General features: G+C 47.1%; 2 protein-coding genes across 2 annotated transcripts in view; one reads left to right on the top strand and one right to left on the bottom strand.

The window, feature by feature from the left end:
• HABP2 (hyaluronan binding protein 2) overlaps positions 1 to 897 on the top strand; it is a 31,150-nt gene extending 30,253 nt beyond the window's left edge. The window contains exon 13 of the mRNA XM_089653027.1: positions 485 to 897. Within this exon, the coding sequence (XP_089509153.1) occupies positions 485 to 649 (165 nt within the window). The 3' untranslated portion in view covers positions 650 to 897. The remainder of the gene's footprint in view (positions 1 to 484) is intronic.
• A 4,019-nt stretch (positions 898 to 4,916) lies between these two features.
• NRAP (nebulin related anchoring protein) overlaps positions 4,917 to 24,192 on the bottom strand; it is a 151,171-nt gene continuing 131,895 nt past the window's right edge. Inside the window, exons 38-42 of the mRNA XM_089653065.1 lie at positions 17,081 to 17,185; positions 11,823 to 11,930; positions 10,508 to 10,819; positions 8,692 to 8,826; positions 4,917 to 7,196 (exon numbers count right to left, since the gene is read on the bottom strand). Of these exons, the coding sequence (XP_089509191.1) occupies positions 7,095 to 7,196; positions 8,692 to 8,826; positions 10,508 to 10,819; positions 11,823 to 11,930; positions 17,081 to 17,185 (762 nt within the window). The 3' untranslated portion in view covers positions 4,917 to 7,094. The remainder of the gene's footprint in view (positions 7,197 to 8,691; positions 8,827 to 10,507; positions 10,820 to 11,822; positions 11,931 to 17,080; positions 17,186 to 24,192) is intronic.

The raw sequence follows: 24,192 nt of genomic DNA, 5'->3' as shown, positions 1-24,192 counted from the left end.
TTGCAGTTCCATTAATTGTTAGGTGTAGGTAGCAGATACAAGTTGCTGCATGACACCTAACAAAGTGCAAACAGAAAAAAAGCTGCAACCAAAAAGGTTCTAGAGCTACTTTGGGAAGTTTGTTGCACATTGAATGGGCTACACCAAGGCGACGTGGATTAACGCATGAAAAATACGCAACTTGAGCAGGAGCTACACGAAAGCTATGAGCCTACCAATGACACCAAAGATGGGGCATTGTTTTTGCTCTGCTGACATTGGGACCTTTTCTACTTTCAATGGTCACAGTCCAGCCTCCCTAAAGTATGAAGGACAGTAAACTGGTCCTTTGTCTAGAAAGTTTGGAGACCCCTTGTACCTCTTATCGTCTGTGTAACCTGTTTGCTCACCATGGACAACAATCCTGCTCTGCTTCCCGAATCCTCCAGAACACATTGCTAACCATGACGCACAACCCTCTAACCTCCTCTTGTGTCCTCTCCAGGGTGATTCCGGTGGACCTCTCACCTGTGAACGGAATGAAGTGGTTCAAGTTGCCGGCGTGGTTAGCTGGGGAGAAAGGTGCGGAGAGAAAGACAAGCCTGGGGTCTACTCCCACATCTACAGATTCATCCCTTGGATCGAGGAGAACATCAAAGCAAATCCATAGAACTGCAATTGTGAGGATGACACAACTCCTACTATAGCGCCACCATTGTGAGCACACTGGGACTTTACCTGGCAGACTCGTAGCCATCAGTGGACAGAAGAACTAATGAAGTACTGGGCAATGTCAGTTTTGGGCCCCTGAAGGGCCACTCTTGTTATCTCATTTTATGTATATTGGAAAGCACCATAGAAAGTATGTTTATCATTGTAATTGTATAAACACAATTAAAAAAACAGGAAAGACAACAATATTCTGCAATCAGCATGCAATAGCCAAACCTAAAGATACATACAAAACTTTATTTGTCACTGGTTACGTGCAACACAAATGTTTTTAAAAGAATTAAAATAGCTAAAACTAGGTAAATATGTAATTTAAAGCCCAAATGAACTTTCAGTTTAAACAGGGCTGTAGATAATTTTTTCTTCTGGGAGGGTTCAGCTCACACTGAGCTGCATTTTTACCGCCCCCCTAAATGAAGGAAGGGAGGGGTGGAAGGAAGGAAGGGGTGTGTGGAAGGAAGGAATGAAGATAGGGGTGGATGGAAGGAAGGAAGGGGTGGGTGGAAGGAAGAAAGGGAGGGGTGAGTGGAAGGAAGGAAGGGGTGGGTGGAAGGAAGGAAGAGGTGTGTGAATACAAGGAAGGAAGGAAGGAAAGAAGAGGTGGAAGGGAGGGGTGGGTGGAAGGAAGGGGTGGGTAGAAGGAAGGGAGGGGTGGGTGAAAGGAAGGAAGGGTAGGTGGAAGGTAGGCATGGGTGGAAGGAAGGGGTGGATGGAAGGAAGGAAAGGAGGGGTGGGTGGAAGGAAAGGGTGGATGGAAGGAAGGAAAGAAGGGGTGGGTGGAAGGATGGAATGGTGGAAGGAAGGGTGGGTGCAAAGAAGGAAAGGAGGGGTAGGTGGAAGGAAGGAAGGGGTGAAATTAAGGAAGGGGTGGATGGACGGAAGGAAAGAAGAGGTGGATGGAAGGGAAGGGTGGGTGAAAGGAAGGAATGGGTGGGTGGAAGGAAGGAAGGGGTGGGTAGAAGGAAGGAGAGGAGGGAGGGGTGGGTGGAAGGAAGAGAGAGGTGGAAGGAATGAAGGGGTGGATGGAAGGAAGGAAATAAGAGGTGGATGGAAAGGAGGGATGGGTGGAAGGAAGGGTGGATGGAAGGGAGGGGTGGGTGGGTGGAAGGAAGGGGTGGATGGAAGGAAGGAAAGAGGGGTGGGTGGAAGGATGGAACGGTGAAAGGAAGTAAAGGAGGGGTGGGTGGAAGAAAGGAAAGAAGAGGTGGATGGATAGGAGGTGTGGGTGGAAGGAAGGGTGGGTGGGTGGAAGGAAGGAAGGGGTGGGTAGAAGGAAGGGGTGGGTGGAAAGAAGGAAGGCAGAGAGAGGTGGAAGGAAGGGTTGGGTGGAAGGAAAGGAGGGATGGGTAGAAGGAAGGGGTGGCTGGAATGAAGGAAAGAAGAGGACTATGGAAGGGAGGGGTAGGTGAAAGGAAGGGTGGGTGAAAGGGATGGTGGGTGGAAAGAAGGAAGGAAGGGAGGGGTGGGTGGAATGAAGGGGAGGATGGTTGTTAGGAAGGGAGGGGTGGGCTGAAGGAAGGAGAGGAGGGAGGGGTGGGTGTAAGGAAGGAAAGGAGGGATGGGTGGAAGGAAGGGGTGGGTGGAATGAAGGAAAGAAGAGGACTATGGAAGGGAGGGGTGGGTGGAAGGAAGGGTGGATGGTAGGAAGGGGGGGTGGGAGGATGGCAGTAAAGGGGGTGGAAGGGAGAGGGGCTGAAAGGATGGAATGAAGGGAGGGGGTTAGGTGAAAGGAAGAGAGGAGGGGTGGAAGGATGTAAGGGAAGGAGGGGGGTGGAAGGATGGAAGGAAGGCTAGGTCAAACTCACCATGACTTCTTCAGAAGCATCAGAGCTGTGACTGTTAGCTGCTGTGTTCAGTTTCCCGCCCACACCTCCTCTGAAGCTGCATGGACTGGAGTGCGGGCGCAGATGGGAGGCAGAGCAGATCTAGTCTCTCTCTCCTCTTCACCTATTGTTGCGGAGGATGGAGGGAGGGGCTGGGCTGCTGGGCAGTGAGAAGAACACAACAGCTGGAACACAGCGGTGGTGGGAGGGGAGCCAAAAGAAAACCATTCTGTGCAGCAGTGGAGGCGGCAAGTAGCGCCGGGGCTAGGGGTGTGCGGGAGGGGCGGCAATGGTTGTAGTGATCTCCTGTATGACTTTCAATGAAGCAGCTGGAAGCTGGTTCTCCTCCTCTCCCTCCAGTGGCTTCCAGCTGCTGCATTGAAAGCCATACAGGAGATCGCTGCCTGTCACCACAACCACCGCCGCCCCTCCGACACACCCCTAGCCCCGGCGCTTCACAGAACGGTTTTATTTCTGCCCCCTCCCTCCCACCCCCACTACGTTCCCACCGCTGTGCTCTTCTCACTGCCCCACCCAAATTTAAAGGACTGCAGCCAGGGATGGTTGGCAACTCTCCTCTGGGGGAGGGGGTTCAGACCCCCCTGACTCCCCCCATATCTACGCCCCTGAGTTTAAACTAGCTAAGTACATTCCAGGTGCATTGAAACAAAAGGTGTGCAAAGTCTTATGGTTCATTTTCCTTAGAAAGCAGCCACAGCCTGAGTAGAAAAGCTTTTCCCCTGCCAGCATGCTTCAGAGAGAGACCCTTGCTCTCTGTGCAAAGACAGCAGTCTCTGCAGAAGTCCAAAACCACCCCAAGCTGAGTCAGAGCTAGCATTCTACAATTTGTACATCTCATGCTCCATCCTAATTAAAAAGTTCTGAATCGGCAAAGGGCATGTCAGACCTCTGCACAGAGGCCACTGCTTCCACACAGAGAGCAGGGGCCCTTCTCTGCAGCATGCCGATGCTGGCAGGAGGTGTGTTGGACCTCTAATGCTGTGTTCAAAGCAGTGGTCTCTATGTAGACTTCTGCAATATTGTATTCTGACAGCAGGACTCCCCCTCTATCAGAATACACAGATCAGCCCTGCAGTCACTGGCTCATGGTCATAGGAATCCAATTTGCCAGAAACTTTTATAATTTGTTCTTCAAAAAAAACTTTGGCTTCTTACTATCTAGACATGTGCAGAACAGAAAAATTTGTTTAATTTAGTTTCGGATAAATTCATTATGTTACTAATTTTGTTGTGTGGATTTGTTTCGGAATTTGTTTAGTTTCGTTTTGTTTAGTTTATTCATTTTCCAACGAATTCCAAATTTTCAGAACGATTTGAATTCAAATTGGTCAAAAATGTATCAACCGATCTGAATTCTGTGTGAAGAATAGCTGGTTAATAAGGAGGTGGCCGGGGAACAAGCAAAAGAATGTCGCCAATGGAAAAAAAAGGAAAAAAACTGCGAAAAAAAAAAAACCGGCGTATGGTCTTCCCAAAATCCATACCAGACCCTTATCTGAGCATGCAGCCCAGCAGGTCAAGAAAAGTGGGGAACTAGCGAGTGCCCCCCCCTCTTCAGGCCACATGATTTTAAAAAAGGAACCCCCAGATCCTGCCCCCCAACATGCCCAATCTCTCATTTGATAGTCACACAAAAATCGTCCATTTCTGTGACCCACTAATGATGCGAAGTTCGAACGAAAATTCTTAGAAAAGATTTTCGAAAGAAAATTCTTTCGGAATTCGACCCGTGTGTGGCCGGCTTAAGAACAAATAATTGTATAGCCAATTAAAAAACAAAATTAGCTTTACTAACACTTTAAATTTGGACTTTAACCCCTTCACGCCGGCGCCTCCTGGCCCTTTAAGAGTTTCAGAAGCCGGGAGACTTTAGGGATCATGTGACCGCCGTGACGCGTCGTCACAGCGGTCACATGATCGGAAAGGTCCCGATCAAAAGAGAAGACAGGGACCTTTCCGTGAGTACCGGACGTGTGCTGGGAGTGCGCAGGGCGTGCGCTCTCAGCACGTTGTTTTATAATTGACCGCAAATGTGCGCCCGCTCAGCGTCTAGGCCCAGACGCAGGGAGGCCACACATTTGTGTGTGGCCAGCGTGAAGATGTTAAACATTCTGAGTTTGGCGCTAAATAATGGTATTCGTTGAAATCCGTTGATTATGTCTTCACATTCTTTTTCGTTCTCAGTAACCTGGCAAAGCAATATTTGTAGATGTTCTCTACCTGTGGCAGGGCCCCTAGCTAACCAGGAGAGGGCCCCTCCGTTCTGCAAACAGCTTCCTGTACAATCCAGGGGTCATCGCCCCGCAGTGCATATTTGCCGCACGCTTCTTTCTATCAACATTCATACCAGACAAAACCCGCCTGTATTGATCAAGTTTATTCAGTACAAACAAATGGAAATTCTACAAATGACTTTTATCAGTTCCATTGCTTCTAGTTCACAACTGATCCCGCCAGTCCTATCGTAATAAGAAGCCGAACGGTGCTCCAGGCTTGAGACGAACGCCATCATGGCAGAAAGCAACGACTGGTTTTTAGAGGTGAACCACCTGAGAAATGCCTTTAAAAAAATAATCACCCCTTTATTACACTTCACCCCCACAATATTCAGTGACATCATTTAAGCTGGGTTTATAGCACCTCTGAATACAATTTAAAGTGAACCTGTCAACATTCTGTACTGCTTAAGGTGGACCTGTCAGATGCTCATGCATGCTAATTAATGTGTCATTGTAACTCTTGCATGTATTCCCCTATCAACGCCTTCTTCTGCTTTAACTTTCCTTCTTGTTCAGTCATCATTCAGGGTCACCATCTACTTACTTGACTGAGATGCCTGCCCAGAGATGACACAATCATGTAAATTCTGTGGAGGTCTTGGCTGTGTTTGCAAATGTCTGACACAGATCAGCCCCTGCTGCAGCCTCTCACCTTGTGACTTTCTACAGGGATACAATGTCGCAGATGGATCAATGCAGGAGAGGAGACTGAGGAAATGCTTCCTCCTGCCTGCAGCAGACTCATGACATCATCTCCACCTAGGCAAAGTGACTGGCTGGAGCTCAAGGAGGGCTTTGTAATGATAAAAGGTGGAGATTTTCTGAAAATAAGTTACATTGCTGCTGTCGGGAATTTATTAATCAACACTTGCAAAGTTAAGGGGGGTATGCTCTCCATGTATAAATACATAAGGGGGGATATGATCTCCATGTATAATACATAAGGGGGGATATGATCACCATGTATAATACATAAGGGGGGGATATGATCTCCAGGTATAATACATAGGGGGGATATGATCTCCATGTATAATACATAAGGGGGATATGATCTCCATGTATAATACATAAGGGGGGTATATGATCATCATGTATAATACATAAGGGGGGATATGATCTCCATGTATAATACATAAGGGGGGAATATGATCTCCATGTATAATACATAAGGGGGGATATGATCTCCATGTATAATACATAAGGGGGGATATGATCTCCATGTATAATACATAAGGGGGGATATGATCTCCATGTATAAATACATCAGTGGTTCATATAGTGAACTCGGTGTAAAGCTATACACCCTGAGGACATCACAGAGGACAAGGGGGCACTCTTTATGTCTGGAGGAAAAGAAATTGAATCTCCAAACACAGAAAGGTTTCTTCACAGTAAGAGCTGTGAAAATGTGGAATAGACTCCCTCAAGAGTTGGTTCTGGCCAGCTCAGTGGATTGCTTTAAAAAAGTCCTGGATTATTTCTTAGATACACAGAATATAACTGGATATAACATTTATAGGTAAAGTTGATCCAGGGAATATCTGATTGCCTCTCGGGGGATCAGGAAGGAATCTTTTTCCTAGCAGGAGCAAACTGGATCATTCTTTGCTGGGTTTTTTTTTGCCTTTCTCTTGATCAACTGTGGGTATAGGATTATAACTTTTTTTTTTTTATGATTGAACTGGATGGACTTTTGTTTTTTTTCAGCCGGACTAACTATGTAACTATTGGTAGGCCCACTTTAAGAGAAAGCAGTTAATATAAATAATAGTATACCCTATTTTTGCAGGCAGAGTGCCCCCTGATCCTGGCACTTGCTGTTGGAGGTATGTATGAGGGCTTCTAAGGAACTTGAAGCCTCCATAGCAGAAGAAGTTGTTAGCTGGTGCATTGTGTACTCGATGGGTCAATGAAGAAAGCGTTAACTCCCACCCATTAAAACTAAGTTTTAAACAAACTGCAGATTTAACCAGTACATTCCAATTGGGCACACACATTACTATCTAAGTGTACAATCTGTTTTAGGTTGACCACCGATGGTGTATGAGCCCCGCCTAAACAATCCATTCAATTTTTATCTAGTTGGGTAGGCATTGGTACCACAGAGGTGATAAATGTGGAGATGATTGTAGGATCAGATTGTAACATCTGTGTTCAGTTCAATATAACAAACAATTTTGTAGTGCAGACGAGAGCAAGCAGGGCTAATTGTGTAAGGCACATAAGTCCACAACTGTGATACGCCCGAGAGGGAATCCACTTATTTTCTTATTGGTACAGCTTTTCGTCGCTTCACATGTAAGATTTCTGATGCGTCAAGGTTTACACCGCTCTGCTGGGGGGACTGCGAATCTCGTTCATCCTGGAGACAATGAAGGAAATGTTAAATTAGACACAGGTCTGAGGATTACATTATTGAATAATTATTATTTTATTTCCTAATATAGTGAAGATGACTTCTGCACAGCAATGCGAGTACAAAAGCCATCAGTCCTTTCTTCCATCTGGTCTTCCTTGGAGACCTCAACGGAGTTGGCATCTTATTGCAGCACACGGGTCAGCCATAACCATGAATGAGCTGCCTGCCCATTATATGCAACCAAGAAGTTAGACAGCCAGCCTACTGATCTCTATGGCTGACTCTCAAACTGTAAGAAGACACTGGATCCATGGAGGCCGTGAAGGTTGTCCAGCCAATGATATGCTACAGCACCTTGAATTAAAACTCAAACACTCTAGTGGAGATTTCCTGTCCTGGAGACACAACTGGAAATGAGGAAATCTCTTCTAAGATAGGGGAAGTTCACTCTTAGGTGTCATTGGATCAATGGTCCCCATTGGAAGAGTTCCACTATATTTCCATTTTTATGACAATTGGGAAATTTTGGAATTCTCATCACTTGCTGGTTTTAGGTATTATCACACATAGTTTTTCATATCCACTGAAAAAAGAATGGTCCAGACGATGTAGAAGTGTGGGCCCATTAGAGTCAGTAGATGGCACAGGATGCTCTGGAGTGCACTAGAGCAGGGGTCTTCAAACTTTCTAAACAAGGGTCCAGTTTATAGTTTACTGCCATACTGTGGGGGGGGGGGGGCAGATTGTGGCCATTGGAAGTAGAAAATGTCCTGGCATCAGTGGGAGTAAACAATTCACCATCTTTGATGTCAGTGCTAGGAATTTTGCTCTATCATTGGGTGGGAAAAATCATGACCCATCTTTGGTATCACTGGGATTAATTGTGCCCCATCATTGGTGTCATTGGGAGGTACTTTGCCCCTTCGTTGGTGTCAGTGGAGGGAATTATGCCCCATTGTTGGTGTCAGAGGATGAAATATTGCCCCAAGGGCCGGATCAAAGCAAGCAAAGGGCCGCAGTTTGGAGACCACTACAGTAGAGTCACAGTTGCCCAGGGGAACACTTGGATACTCTGGGCTGCACTGGAGTCACAGGGTCCCCAGGGGTCAACAGATGGCACAGAATGCACTAGATGGTATTTGATGCTCTGGGCTGCACTGGAGTAACAGGGGTTAGTAGATGGCACAGGAAAGTCTGGGGTATACTTAGAAGTTGATTTTTAAAACTGGAGAGTGCAAAACCTGTTGCAGCCCTGCATGGAAATCAATCAGCTTCCAGGTTCTTTTGTCAAAGCTTAATTGAAAAAGCTGAAGTTAGAAGCTGATTGCCTACCATGCACAGCTGTACCAGATTTTGCACTCTCCAGTTTTAGTACATTAACCCCTTACAGTCATTGAAGTGGGCTCTCATGCCCACGCATAACGTGGCCCGCATGACCGCATATATGTGAAGCAGGGGTAAGCCGGTTTATCTAAAAATGTATTTAGTGTACATGTACCTCTGAAGAGAATGGCGCCTCCCCGTCCTGAGCATTCGCCAATTCTGCTGCTCGGCGGGCAAGTTCCACCTTGTAATACCCAGGAGGGGTCCAGCCCACACCCTTCATCCAGTTTAGATCGGACTTGTATTTTACCTGCAAAGAAAACAGAAAATATATCATTTATGAATCAATAACGTCCCTCTTGTACACAAAATCTGCTGAGAACTAAGAAAAGGACAACCAACCATCTTCTGTGACCTCCACTGATTAGGCAAGGAAGTGTCTAGACTCTATAGTGAAGACTGGGTTGGCCAACACCAAACCAGCCATTCCTCCAAAGAAAGTCCATAAATGAAAAGAAGAAAACGATTCGCTGATGTCCTCAACACAGAAAGTTCCCCTTCTAGGTACTTTGATACGTGAGGCTCAGTGTGTTTTCTGCTCTGTGGTTTAGCTTCATGTCGGGGTCAGGACATTCAATACTAGACTGATGTTTGTTGTGGTAAACAAAGCAACTTGTGGTGATGACATAAAGATCTTTCAGTTGATCACCTTATGATCAAGCCTGGAAACTTTATAGATAGACCAACATTGAAATCTTTCATGGCACCACTTTCAAAAGCTGGAAGGTTGAGTTTACTAGCAGCTCCTATTACAGTAACATTAGTAGGTAACTATAACACACAACATTAGTGGTTCTATAACACACAATATAGTTACATAGTTAGTCTGGCTGAAAAAAAAAACAAAAGGCCATCCAGTTCAATCATAAAAAAAAAAGTTATAATCCTACACCCACAGTTGATCCAGAGGAAGGCAAATATCCCAGCAAAGCATGATCCAATATGCTCCTGCAGGGAAAAAAATTCCTTCCTGATCCCCCGAGAGGCAATCGGATATTCCCTGGATCAACTTTACCTATAAATGTTAGTATCCAGTTATATTCTGTGTATCTTGGAAAGAATCCAGGACTTTTTTAAAGCAATCCACTGAGCTGGCCAGAACCAACTCTTGAGGGAGTCTATTCCACATATAAAACAAAGAGCAAATAGCAGAACTGCACTGCATTTGAGCATCACAAACAAAAAATGCTATTTAATTCATTTTTAATATTTACAGCAGACTCCCCCATCCATCATGTCTTCATGCTTTATTTTGTTGAGAAATCACTTTGAAAAACACCCCCTAGCATTTCTGGCAGTGGCCATCTTGCGTAAGGGCAGATGAATCCTGTTTCATTTACTTCCTGGAATCCATCTGCCCTTAGCTCAGGCCTATGTTCACCCTCCCTCCCCTCCTGAAGGCTCCTGGGATATATGATATCATTTGCCTAGGCATGGAAACCAGGAATTAGCCAAAGAAATGTAAAAAAAAGTTTAAAACAAGTAAATCTAATATAGCTTCCTATCTATTTACTAATGCTAGAAACATAAGGATTAACCTCTTCACGCCGGCCACATGCAAATGTGCGTTCTCCCGGCGTCTGGGCCTTGACGCCGAGTGGCCGCACATTTGCGTGCAATTAACAAAAACATATGTGCTGAGAGCACTTGCCCTGCACGCTCCCAGCACACATGTCCGGTACTCACGGAAAGGTCCTGATCTCCTCTTTCGATCAGGACCTTTCCTGATCATGTGACCGCCATGACGGCGAATCACGGCGATCATATGACCTTAAAACCCCGCCCAACCTCCCGGCTGCTGAAACCCTTAAAGGGCCAGGAGGCCCCGTCAACAAGGGGTTAAACATAGTCCATGATGATTGAGAGAGTGAAGTCCCGCTTTAAATAGTCTCCATCCCAATGAATGGCCCCAGGCAATTGATGGTACGTACATCGCTCTGCAGACTGTGCGCCTGCTTGGCGTGCTTTAGCGTGAGCTGCTGCGGGTCGCACGTGTACTGGTGGAGGTGCTGGCGATAGTTGACATTGCTGGCTTGCTGCTGGCTCTTTTTGGCCTGGATGAATCCCGGTTGGTCCAGGTGTGTGTGGACCTGCGACCTGGTCTCCTCCGAGAGCTTCTTGTACTCGCGGTCGCTCTGAAGTTTGCTGACCTTCATCACGTGCTGCGTCTTGGGATCATCAGTAATGCTGCGGAAACCGATCTGATGTCCTCTCTCCTTGACGAAGGCTTCTTTGTAACGGAACTGCAGAGAACACATCAACTTAATGTGGTTGTAAACCTCAGACATAGTTACATAGTTAGTCTGGCTGAAAAAAAGACAAACGTCCATCCAGTTCAACCATTAAGAAAAAAATTAAAAATAAAAAAAAGTTATAATCCTACACCCACAGTTGATTCAGAGGAAGGCAAAAAAACCCAGCAAAGCATGATCCAATTTACTGCTGCAGGGAAAAAAAATTCCTTCCTGAACCCCTAAGAGGCAGACTTGAAATATGAACAAAGCATATCCCTCTAACAGTGTGTGCTTGTCTCAATCCAGAGCACTAAGTGTCATTTCTGTTTGTTGTCCTGTTCCCCTGCTATCAGCATGAATCACTTCTATCAACTTTTCCTGACACTAAGAGGTAAAAAGGTGACTGGGAACGGAGCTCAGCACACAGTCTGTGATTGACAGCCTCAGCTCTGTTCCTGTGTGCTGAGTGGAAGGGGGGGGGTATCTCTTCCCTCCAGTCAGCTCTCAGAGCTCTCCTTACTGAGCTCTGCAGAGTGTAATTTCAGCTCTCTGCCCCCTTTTTTCTGGATGCTCAGACAAGCTTTATACATTCAGTACACTGAACAGATGCAGAGAAGAGAAGACTGCAGATAAGCAGGTACAACTTATGTAGGAGAATTAGTTTCATCTCTGTGTGTCACCTGTGGCCAGTCACTTCACTTGGTATATGGAAGGATTGACAAACACTTTAGCATGTGTACTTATTATTTGGGGTTCCCATTACAGAGGCTTCCCTTTTATTTCTTATCTTGGTGACACCAAGGCATGACATTAGGGCGAAGGTTGTCACCCGCACAGCACACAAGCATCAATAAAATCCTAGAACATGGTTGCAACCTTTCACCATTCCATCCAAAACTAGAAAAAAAGGACATCGTTGGCCTTTAAATCTACCTTCTCTACAGTAAGAACCCCCCTTTGCTGATCTCATTCATTGGACTCAAGCCTAGTTTCATCCCAAATGTTCACTTACATCACTGGCGATCTCTCGAGAGGCTTTGGCGGTTTGGAAGGGAATGGCGTCCAGTCTCAGGTCATAACCGGCTGCCCGGGACTGCTCCCATAGCGTCCTGTAGGCTTTCTAATGAAATTACAGGAAAACATCAATTCGTGACTCAAAATGTCAACTTTTAAACTATACTGAAGAATTATAAAACAGTGCAGCTCTTAAAACAAAAACATACTGCAAACCCAACTATTACCGCATTAAACTAAAAATGCATCTATTGCCTCAAAAATAAATATATATATATCCACATATGTAACCTTACTTAAAAACTTTATTTGGAATAGAAATTGCAAATTTTGGTTAAGCTTAAGCCCTGATGACGTCATATCTGACGAAACGCGCTGGATGCAGCCTGCGCATACATGCACACTCGTGGCCATCTTGGATGTGGGAATTAATTGGGAGTTGTTTGTTCACTGCTATATATTTCATGGAGCATTTTGTAAGTGTAATTTTTATTCCAAAGAAAGTTTTTAAGTAAGGTTTCACACTATGGGAAGCTTTCTTGCTCTATACATGTTGCCTCTGGATGACTAACATGTTGAGAATCGGTGGATATTGTGAAGCAGGTGAACGCTCATTGTGTTGTACCTGATGGTGTGGAGGAAGCGGAGAGCGTCGGTACCATGTCATTATAGAGCTGTTTTGGACCACTCAGTAACAGAGATGGGCTAGCTGTTCGAGTGGAACAACATCAACTCGAAAATCAGCCGTTCGAACGGAAAGGGCTTTCGGTGGGCTGTGCGCCCGCTGCGCCTCACAATGCAGTACACCCTGACAGTGCATTGTGATTGGCCAAAGCAATGCATCTGACCATAGGTCAGGTGCCATGCTTTGGCCAATCGCAGCGCATGATGATGTCACAAGGGGGCAGGCGTGACCACGCCCCCTTGCAAAGTCATCACAGTATTTAAGAACTGTCCTCTCGGTGAGCCAACGTCGAGAGCAACACAGGCTTTTTTTTTTCCTTTTTTTCGGGTCAGCGGTGGTGGCGAGCATCATAATTGATGTTGGATCTACTTCGGGGGCCATTTTTTAAATTTTTTTAAATAAAGGACTTGTCAAAGACTGTCTCCTGTCATTTTTACACCACAATTTTTTTTGTGAATAGGTATCGGTACCATGTACCCCACACTCACATAATGGGGGGGCCGGGATCTGGGGGCCCCCTTGTTAAAGGGGGCTTCCAGATTCCGATAAGCCCCCTGCCCGCAGTGGAGGAGCAGTGTACCAAGGAACTCCAGACACTTAGCGGTATAGATGAAGATGGACGCCACTCAAACTGAACCCCAGGAGTCAGAGCCTCCGTGACCAAGCCCCCTATGGGTGGGGCGATACGCATCAGAGGGCGTGCCCAGAGTGACAGCTGAGGTCATCCTACCATATCCTGTTCTACTCTGACTCCTGGGGTTCAGTTTGAGCGCCATCCATCCTCATCTATAAAGTGTATATGAGTTGATTACTTTTCATTGATTAAAAAGTACCGGTATGTGACTTGAATTTATATATATGTGTATATACATACACACACACACATACATACATACATACATACATAATACATATATATATATATATATATATATATATATATATATATATATATAAATAAGTTGCTAACAAAATGTATGTGAGTTAAACTTTTTTATTAATTAGTGTGTATATGACTTGGATTTTTATACACTTGTAATAATTTAATGTATGTTAGTTGATTTTTTCATTGATTAAAAAATATGTGGTATGAATTTTGTATATATTTTTATTAAAGTCTAGGCAAGTTGAATTTTTTTTAAATAATTAAAAAATATGTGTCCTGATTTTATACATTTTTTTTATTCATTAACTGTATGTGTGTTTAATTTCTTTATTATTTAGTGTGTATATTACTTGGATTTTTATATACTTTTATTTAAATGTATGTTAGATGAACTTCTTTTATTAATTATTGTGTACATGACATGGATTTTTATATACTTTTATTATTTAAATGTATGTTAGCTGATTTTTTTTATTGATTAAAAAATATGTGGTTTGAATTTTTAGATATTTGTATTACTTAAAGGCTATGCAAGTTGAATTTTTTCAATAATTAAAAACTATGTGTCTTGATTTTACATATATATTTTTTATTCATTATATGTATATGAGTTGAATTTCTTTTTTTAATTAGTGTGTGTGTGTGACTTGAATTTTGATATACTTTTATTAATTAAATTGCACGTGAGTTGATTTTTTTTAATTGACTAAAAAATATGTGACTTGAATTTTTAGATATTTTTATTTTGATTAAAAGATATGTGACTTGAATGTTTCGATATTTTGATTAAAAAATAATATGTGACTTGAATTTTTAAATATTTGTATTCATTAAACCGTACGTGATTTGAATGTGCATATATTTTTTTTTATTCATTAGTGCATATGTGATTTGAATTTGAATCGTTTTTTTTATTGATTAAAAGTGTACGTAAAGCTAAAAATGCTTTTTTACTGGCTTTGGAGAGAGTGAGCAAAAATTAGAACTCTTGCTGGGATTTTACAGCATAGCTGTGTTAGAGAGATTCTCCTCACTTCCCATCTGGATATCAAAATTTTCACCAGACAGGAAGTTAGAGAAAATCTGCAACAGAGACAGACAAAAATAAAAATCTGACAGAGGGTCCAACCTTTCCCTACTCTACTAAAGAAAAATATTTTTATGTCTGTCTGTGTTTCTGTTGGAAGCCTCCTTTCTCCTCCTGTCTGATAAAAAGTCAACAGGAAATGAGGGGAAATCTCTGTAAAAGGAGCCCAGAAAAGCAGTAAAAACCTAACAAGGGTTCTAACAGCTTTCTCTCTAGCTCCCTCATCACCTCCTCCCACACTCGCCTCCAGGACTTCTCCATAGCCTCTCCCATCCTCTGGAACTCCCTACCACAATTTGTCCGGTCGGCCCCCACCCTGTCTGCCTTTAAGAGATCCTTGAAAACTCACTTCTTCAGGGAAGCCTACCCCACCTCCACCTAAGAACTGTACTTGAATCACCTCCACCAGATCATCCCCCACAGCTATCACCTTTTATATCACCTCCCCCTTCCTTTAGATTGTAAGCTCCTGGAGCAAAACCCTCCTATTCCTTCTGTACAGAAATGTATTGTAATTGTACCGCCCCCCTTATATTGTAAAGCGCTGCGTAAATTGTTGGCGCTATATAAATCCTGTATAATAATAATAATAACCCTTCTCCACACCATCTAAAACTAAGGAAAAAAGTTTTGGCTGGGAATATAGTTTAAGGGTGCTCAGGTATTGTTTTATGGGTGCACCACGACTGCCCCTTGAATGACATACAGTGGCAGTTGTCATTGACATGGCTTTGTTTATTAACAGAGCCAAGTCATCATGTCTTTGCTGGTTTGGTGATCACGTGGCCTTGTTAGAAAACAAAACCATGTCATTTTTAAAAGCAAATGTTTGCATATCCAGTCTGCGTAGTGCCTAGTATCAGAATCAATTGGCATTGATAAAGTTTTTCCCTTTTAAAAATTTGCCTAAAAGTAGAACAAACATCATTTGTAATTTGAACCAGCTTTAACCCCCCCCCTCCCTTCCCCATTCACACAATGCGATTTGACAGTTCAAAATTCAAAGGCAAGTCGCACCCCGTTAGTGCCTATGGAACTGCTCAAATCCTTGTGACACCGACTTGCACCGGTTTTGAAAAAGGTTTCGGCATTATTTTTGATGATTTCGTGAGCGACTTCTATTGACACCTGTTTATGAACTTGCACAGATGTTGGCAAGCCGCACATGAAATCGCACTGACAGGCGGCTTTAAAATCGCTCTACCTCAGCTGAAGTAGCGCACTTTCAAAGTCCGTGTGAACCAGGGCTTGATAGGGAAAAAGATCAAATGCATAAAGACAACATATAACATAGGGTTGTATGTTCGAATCTCAACCACAAACCAGAAACGCAGTACAGTCCATTTAACATGATTTCCTAAGGGACAGGTTCACATCTCCACATTTTCACCCAGTGCGTTTTTTTGATCACCAGCAAGGCTCCCATCATTCATTCATTACACATCTGCATCAGAGGCTGGTCAGTAGCTCTGAGGAAAGGGATTCGTCCCTGAAACGCATCAGCCATTTGACCGCACTGACAGTTGGAACACCTTGCTTGCCGTTGTGGCCATCGTCATTATGCAAATTCTTTTTAGATACATGCTTTGTCTGAGTGTGTTTTTATATCTTTTATACCTTTCAATAAACCTTGGATAATGCACTAGGTGTGTGCGCCACCTGTTTTTTCTCTATCTAGACTTCAATGAAAACGCTGCAGAAAAGAACGTATTGCGTTTTTGCTGCGTTTTTGCATTTTAGATCTGCCTAGTAACAAGAACATTTAAAAAAAAAATGAAAAAAAAACCCACATCAAAAACGCAGCAAAAACGAAAGTGCAAAAACGCAATGCAGAAAGGGCTCTAACGCAACCTGCATAGGTGTGAACCTAGCCTGAGAAGTAAATCGCACTGAAGCGGTGAAAAAAGTAACGCAGGAACTATTCTTCAAATCATGTTACTTGATATCGCACCTATTAAGACAGAGGCCATTGAAACACATAAGATGTAAATCACATGTCGCACCTAAAGTCGCAGTGGTGTGAACCAGAGCTAAGCCGCAATGCAACGTTGCACAGGAAGTTGCATGACTTTCAAGTTGCGTCAAGGTGAACCAAGCCTTAATCCGTTCGATATTGCCCTGAAACACTGGTTGAAATATCTAGAAAATGATCTGTACATGTGGTCAGCACTGAAGGGGAAGGGAGGATACAAATTGGCATTGATTAGGCAGCACAGTGGCTAAATGGTTAGCAATTCCGCCTGGCAGTACTAGGGTCGTTGGTTTGAATCCCAACCATGGCACCACCTGCCTGGAGTTTTCATGTTCTCCCTGTGCCTGTGTGGGTTTCCTCTGGGTACTCAGGTTTCCTCCCAGACTCCAAAGACATGCTGGTAGGTTAATTGGCTCCTGTCTAAATTGACCCTAGTATGTGTATGTATGGTTGTAAGTTAGGGAGCATAGACTGTACGCCCCTTGAGGGTTAGGGACTGATGTGAGTGTACAATATATATGTAAAGCGCTGCGTACACTGACGGCACTATAGAAGTACCTGAAATAAATATAAAATAAATTGTCATTAGGCCACTAGTGTAGGGTCTTGGTCGCAATAGCACTTACGTCACTTATTAGCGATGCGTTGATTCGGGCCCGTATAAAGTCAGGGTGATCTGGAGGTAGTGTGTACTGGTGCAGAGATTCCTGATCTCCGGATTTATACAATCTCTGAAAAAAGCAGACAAAAATCTGGTGAAATAAACATGGCAAGACAACATCATCTGGCACTGCCGAATTTCATCATTCAGCCTTATTACTGTACAATGCCCAAGCAGAGGACAGAAAAATAGAAATTCTGCAGAACAATATGGTAAGTCCCCAACATACAAACCTTCAAGTTGCAAACCTTTAAGCATGTGAATGTTCGTTTGCATGTCCAATCACGTAAGTTAGTTCACGTGTTTGGTGTACATTGTCACGTGCATGGATCCTCCACCAGTGGTTGTGCTTTTGTGTACTTTATTGTACAGTACTGTATAGGGTAGAGTACTACAGTATCTTTATTTCAAGTGAATTATAACCCGATCACAGTACTGTACACTGTACTATACGGCCAATTGTTTTAGCTGAGTACCTAGGCTAACTTTGTTGGACTTACAAATGTAGCGCTACCCTCTTGAAGGTCGTTGTATTTGAACTGGGTCCTCCCAAGCTCTGCACAGCAAGGCACCACGCACTTTCCACACTTTTTAGGTCAGTAAAACAGTCCTTGAGCTTGTTTTTGTTGTTTTTTTAAGTGGTTAACAACTTGGATGGGGTCTAAGGGTATATGGGATGTCCAAGAAACTGAAAAACTTGAGGACAACTTCTTAGCAACTTTGTACATAATGTGGACCAAAAAGTAGCAACTGTCTCTTTAAGGAGCACTGAAGTCCCTTTTGGTGTACCTCCTTAGACCCCAGATGAATCCTTCCTCTTTCACTCGACTGTCCTGTGGGTATCCGTGGGCATGGGATACCAAGATCTGCAATAGTCCCAGATGAGAAGTAGATGTGTCTTGCACCTGACCACGCTCTCCATTCCCTGGGCCAGGAGATGAAGGAGTACTCACACTGTTCTGTCCTGTTAGCGTGATGGGTTGCAGCTGTTTTCAGGCCTTACGCTGGGCTGGCTCCCTCCCAGCTGACAGGCTGTCTGCCCTACATTACATTACATTGAGTATATATAGCGCCAAAGGATTTGCTCAGCGCTGTACAATAGAGGGGGGGACAATACATGAAACATTACAGCAGCTACGAACAGCACACGAGGGGTAAGAGGGCCCTACTCTTTCGAGCGTACAATCTGGGAGGGAGGGGGTAGTGGTACAGGAGGAAGTGGCTGTGGGGGATGGAGTGGTAGGAGGAATGAAGGAGAGCAGCAGTTAGGTGAGGGTGGGGTAGGCTTCCCTGAAGAGGTGGGTTTTCAGGGAGCGCCTGAAGGTGAGGAGGGAAGGTGACAGTCTGATGGATTGGGGTAGTGAGTTCCAGAGGATGGGGGAGGACCTGGAGAAGTCTTGCAGACGTGCGTGTGAGGAGGAGACCAGGGAGCAAGATAGAAGGAGGTCCTGTGAAGAGCGAAGGGTACGGGTAGGGTGGTACTTGGGAATCAGGTCGGTGAGGTAGTTAGGGGCAGTGTTGTGAATGGCTTTGTAGGTCAGAGTGAGTAGTTTGAATTTGATGCGTTGGGCGATAGGGAGCCAGTGGAGGGAGAGGCAGAGGGGGGTGGCAGAGGTGGAGCGGCTGGTGAGGTGGATGAGTCTGGCAGCTGAGTTCAGGATGGTCTGAAGCGGGGAGAGTTTGCACTGGGGTAGGCCGGTGAGGAGGGAGTTGCAGTAGTCAAGGCGTGAGATAATCAGGGAGTGCACAAGTCTGGGGTAAGGAAGGTGCGTATTTTGGCGATATTGCGGAGGTGGAGCCTGCATGTGTTTGTCAGTGATTTGACATGAGGTTGGAAGGAGAGGTTAGAGTCCAGAATGACCCCAAGGACTTTGGCTTGCGGGGCGGGATTGATGGTGGTGATGTTAGTAGTGATGGATAGGATGGGGGGGGGGGGCGCGGGCAGGAGGGAAGACGAGAAGCTCGGTTTTGGAGAGGTTGAGTTTGAGGAAATGGAGCGACATCCAGTCAGAGATGTCGTTTAGGAGGTGAGTGATGCGGGCGGAGAAAGTGGAGGTGAGGTGAGGGGTGGAGAGGTAAATTTGAGTGTCATCAGCATAGAGATGGTAGTTGAAGCCGTGGGAGTGTATGAGTTTGCCAAGGGAGGAGGTGTAGATGGAGAAGAGAAGGGGTCCAAGGACAGAGCCCTGGGGGACCCCAACAGAGAGGGGGAGGGAAGGGGAGGTGGCACCATTGTAGGAAACGCTGAAGGAGCGTCGGGATAGGTAAGAGGAGAACCAGGAGAGAGCGGTGTCTCTGATGCCAAGGGAGAATAGTTTATTAAGGAGGAGGGGGTGGTCAACTGTGTCGAAGGCCGCGGAGAGGTCCAGGAGGAGGAGGACAGAGTAGTCGCCTTTGGCTTTGGCGGTAAGTAGGTCGTTGGTGATTTTGAGGAGGGCGGTTTCGGTGGAGTGTAGGGGACGGAAGCCGGACTGTAGTGGATCAAGGAGGTTGTTGTCAGTTAGGTGGGCGCTTAGGCGGTTGTAGACTAAGCGCTCCAGGAGTTTGGAAGTGAGTGGCAGCAGGGAGATGGGTCTGAGGTTGTTTGGGTCAGAGGGGTCCAGGGAGGGCTTTTTGAGTATGGGGGTGATGTGCGCATGCTTTAGGGGGGAGGGGAATACGCCGGTAGAGAGGGAGAGATTGAAGATGTGGGTGAGGGAGCAGATGAGGGAAGAGGGGGGTGACTGGAGGAGTCGAGAGGGGATAGGGTCTAGGGGGCAGGTAGTGAGGCGGGCTTCAGAGAAGACCCTGGTGACTTCCTCAGTGGTAGCGGGGCTGAAGGAGTACAGAGCTGGTGGGGTTACGGTAAGCGGGGTCTTGGGTGTGGAGGGGGGCAGTGCGGTTGCGAGGTCAGAGGAGGGAAGAGATGAGGGGGAGATAGGGGGGGGGAGGCTAGGTGGGGAGGTAGATTGCGAGTTGACTATGTCCTGACGGATAGCATCAATTTTATTGTGGAAATGAGTGGCAATCTCGTGGGCGGTGAGTGAGGTACTGAGTGGAGGAGGGGGGGGAGAGAGCAGGGAGTTGAAGGTGGAGAAGAGTCGGCGAGGGCAGGAGGAGAGGGTGTTAATCAGGTTTACGAAGTAAGCCTGCTTGGCGGCGTGGAGGGAGGAGGTGTAAGTGAGGAAGGCAGATTTGTAGAGGGAGAATGAACGGGGGGACCTGGTTTTGCGCCATAGTCTCTCCAGCGCACGACTGCGACGTTTGAGGCATTTAGTGTGGTCGTTCTGCCATGGTTGGAGCGGTCTGGGTTTGATGTAGCGTGTGGTTAGGGGTGCCAGAGAGTCTAGGGTAGCTGATAGTGAGTCGTTGTACGTGTTAGTGGCTAGGTCAGGACAAGACAGTGGAAGGATGCTGTCGTGTAGGCGGTCGGCAGCTGAGTGGAGGGGGGCCGGGTTCAGGTTGCGAAGGTTGCGGCTGGTGATGGTTTGGCGCTCTGGGGGGGGGGAGTTAGGGGAAGGGGAGATGGAGAACGTGAGGAGGTGGTGATCGGAGAGAGGGAAGGGGGTGTTAGAGAACTGGTTGAGGGTACAGAGGTGGGAGAAGACGAGGTCCAGGGTGTTCCCAATGATGTGGGTGGAGGATTGAGTGTGCTGTGTGAGCGCGAAGGAGGAGGTTAGGTGGAGGAATTGGGAAGTAGCCGGGCTGTTATTGATGGGGATATTGAAGTCCCCGAGGATGATGGTTGGTAGCTCAGAGGAGAGGAAGAAGGGAAGCCAGGCAGCGAAGTCATCCAGGAAGCGGGGTATGGATCCGGGAGGCCTGTAGATCACTGCGATCCTTAGGGGGGTGGGTGAGAAGAGCCGGATGCAGTGAGCCTCGAAGGAGGAGAAAGTTAGGGAGGGAGGGTTAGGGAGGACCTGGAAGGTGCTCAGCGGTGATAGGAGCAGGCCGACCCCACCACCTTTGTGACCGCTCAGTCTTGGTGAATGGGACCAGACGAGACCTCCATAGGAGAGTGCCGCAGGGGAGGTGGAGTCAGTGGCCTGTACCCAGGTTTCGGTGATGGCTAGGAGGTTAAGGGAGCGGGAGATAAAGAGGTCATGGATGGCAGTAAGTTTGTTGCAGACCGAGCGGGCGTTCAGGAGTGCAACCGAGAGAGGGGGGATGGATGCGGGGAGAAGGGGCACAGATATGAGGTTGAGGGGGTTACGGCAGCTGGCGGGAGCAGGGGGGTCCCTAGAGGAGGGGTGAGGTGGCGAGGGGCCAGGGTTCGGGGAGATGTCCCCAGCAGATAGGAGAAGGAGAAGGGTGAGGAAGGTGGCATGGGAATGGGAAGTGTAGGAGCGTGTGGGTCTGATAGTGGTGGCACGTGGGTCGACCGGGGGAGTGGAGTAGTAGGAGGAGGTGGTGAGTGCCGTAGTGGGGAGAGGGGAGTAGTGAAGGGGCAATGTAGAGCTGTTTTGGGGGGGTAGGCGGGTAGAGGGAGGCGATTTTTGGGATGGTGGAGAGGAAAATGAGGAGGAGGAGTGCAGGAGGCATGTTGGGGTGGGTGGGGTGACAGTTGGGTCAGGGGAGGTGAAGGGATACAGGTCAGGGCAAGGTGGTGTGGGGAATCTGTATTACCGTGGGAGAGTCATTTGAGTCCTTCTGTAGGGGAAGTGAGGGTGGAGGGCGGCAGCTGGTTGGCAGCAGTCTGTGGGTGCAGTAAGCTGGCGACCATGGGTGCTGTGGCATGTCTTCCGTGGGTACGGTGGTTCGGCTAGTGGAGGGGTCGTAGGGTGCGATGGCTGGGGGTGATGGTAGGCACGGCGACTGGTGATGCTGGCGGCTCGGTGACTGGGGTTGTTGAGGCCAGGCGTCGGGTGCTGAGGGCTCGGCGTCGTGAGGCGCTGAAGGTGTTGAAGGATCGTCATTAGAGTCGAGCGGGGCGTTGCGGTAGCGATCGTCGGCCCTGCGTGGTTTGTGCTCAACCGTGATCTGTTGCGGCCGGTAGGAGAGACCGCGGCTTCAAGGGTCGTGGTGGGCCATTAGTCGCCGGGGCGTCGCCAGAGGGAATAGCGTGCCGGAAATCAGGGTGCTGGGCGAGCGTTCCCTGGTGTGGTGGCTGGCTGGTAATCCCAGGTGGGGTGGTGGGCAGGGGATCCCCGGTGGGATGGTGGCCGTGCTATCCCTGGTGGGGTAGTAGCGATCCCTGGAGGGATAGTGGCTTAGGGTCCCTGGTGGTTTGGGGTTTCAGGTGGATGGTGGGATCCCTGAGTGAGTGAGTCCCTGGAGGCTGGCGGTGTGATGGTGGTTGGGCTCCCTGGTGGGTAGTGGGCGCCCCTGGTGAAGTACCTGGTGTCCTGGAGCGTCGGGGTGGAGGTGGATCCCTCCTGGGTTAGCAGGACCGTTGGTGGTGGTGGTAGCTTCCCGGAGCAGCGGAGGCGTCCCGCCGCGGCCGCAATTCCCGCCGCGATTCCAGCCACGGCTGGCAGGAAACACTGCGGCTTCAGGTGCCGCGGTAGGCCTCAGGCTGCTGCGAACCGCCGGAGCTCCGCTGGAGGGACGGAGTGACTGTGGGTGTTGGTGGGGACCTCGGCAGCAGACACAGGGGCCAGAATGGGCCCTGATGGCAGCGGTAGGGGCGCAGGGGTGATCCCCTGATCGGCGGGGACCGAGGAGCGGAGTGGCAGTAGTCCGGGCTGATGTCCGGCGATCCTGGTCGGCCGCGCCAGAAATCGAGGCCGCGGTTTCAGGTGCCGGGTAGGCCGCAGGTCCCGGAGCTCCGGGAGAAAGGTCCAGTGGCCTTCCCTGGCTGGTGAACAGGGACCGGAGGGTCGTGGGGCCCCCGTCAGGGTCCGCTGCCGCCCAGATGGCAGCGGATTGGGGCCGGGGGAGCAGGAGCTCGCCCTAGGAGACACTGTGGTACAGTGGAGATCCTTCCATCCAGCACCAGCCTGTAGGTAGCCCCCCCTGGGGCTACCCCCGGGGTTCCACTCTCCAGCACCTTCCTTCATTCCATCCTCCACCCGACTCAACACTACTCAGGCTTTCTCACATTTAAGGGTTGTTCTTAGCCATCATGCCCATCTCCTGCCTGGGGACTGGCCACATTCCCTTACACATGCAAATCTAGGCCTCTTCCCCTCCTTCACCGCTCTCCCAGAAAGTTCCTACAGTTTCTGGAAAGGTGGGAGGGCTCCAGAAGCCCTGACACGGACAACCTCCCAGCCTGTCCTGAGGTAACTTCTATACCTCACTCTGACAAAAAAAAAATCCTAGCTACCTAGAGGGCACTACACAAACAAATAGGACTTATGAATGCACTCTTGGAATGGAACTCGTTTGTATGTAGGGGACTTCCTGAAATTAGATTTTATATTTTTAATTTAGGCCAATATACTTATATGTAGAAATTTCAGCAAAGGATAATAGGTAATTATAAGTTGAAATCAATTTTGTCAAAGACATTACACTCTTCCCTACTTCTCATGATCTTTATAAATAAGCCACCAGTGGGCCATAGATACGACAAGGTTATTGACCAATCTCAATATATTGACCAGCCTAGCCAAGAATCTTAAGTTTAGGAACAAAATAAGCCTAAGATATGCAGCACCATGACTGCTCACCCACACCTCTTTTGGATGATAAAATGTGCATATTTAGGGTCCATGTACACAGGGCATAATAAAATGACACTCTTAGCAGTGTTTTGCATTTTTTTTCCTACCTCTAAACACCCGTCCCTATTAGCTTATGTGTCCATGCACACATACACTATATTGCCAAAAGTATTGGTCGGCCTGCCTTTACACGCACATGAACTTTAATGGCATCCCAGTCTTAGTCCATAGGGTTCAATATTGAGTTGGCCCCGCCCTTTGCAGCTCTAACAGTTTCTATTCTTCTGGGAAGGCCATCCACAAGGTTTAGGAGTGTGTCTATGGGAAGGTTTGACCATTCTTCCAGAAGCACATTTGTGAGGTCAGGCACTGATGTCGGATAAGAAGGCTTGGCTTGCAGTCTCCGTTCTAAATCATTCCAAAGGTGTTCTATCAGGTTGAGTTCAGGACTCTGTGCAGGCCCATCAAGTTCCTCCACCCCAAACAGGCT

The sequence above is a fragment of the Staurois parvus genome, unplaced genomic scaffold (genome assembly GCF_062004578.1).
Source record: "Staurois parvus isolate SC_StPar_1 unplaced genomic scaffold, SC_StPar_1.0 ptg000697l, whole genome shotgun sequence".
Taxonomy (NCBI): Eukaryota; Metazoa; Chordata; class Amphibia; order Anura; family Ranidae; genus Staurois; species Staurois parvus.
Note: the sequence above shows the minus strand (reverse complement) of the source record. Positions and strands in the feature narration are given on the sequence as shown.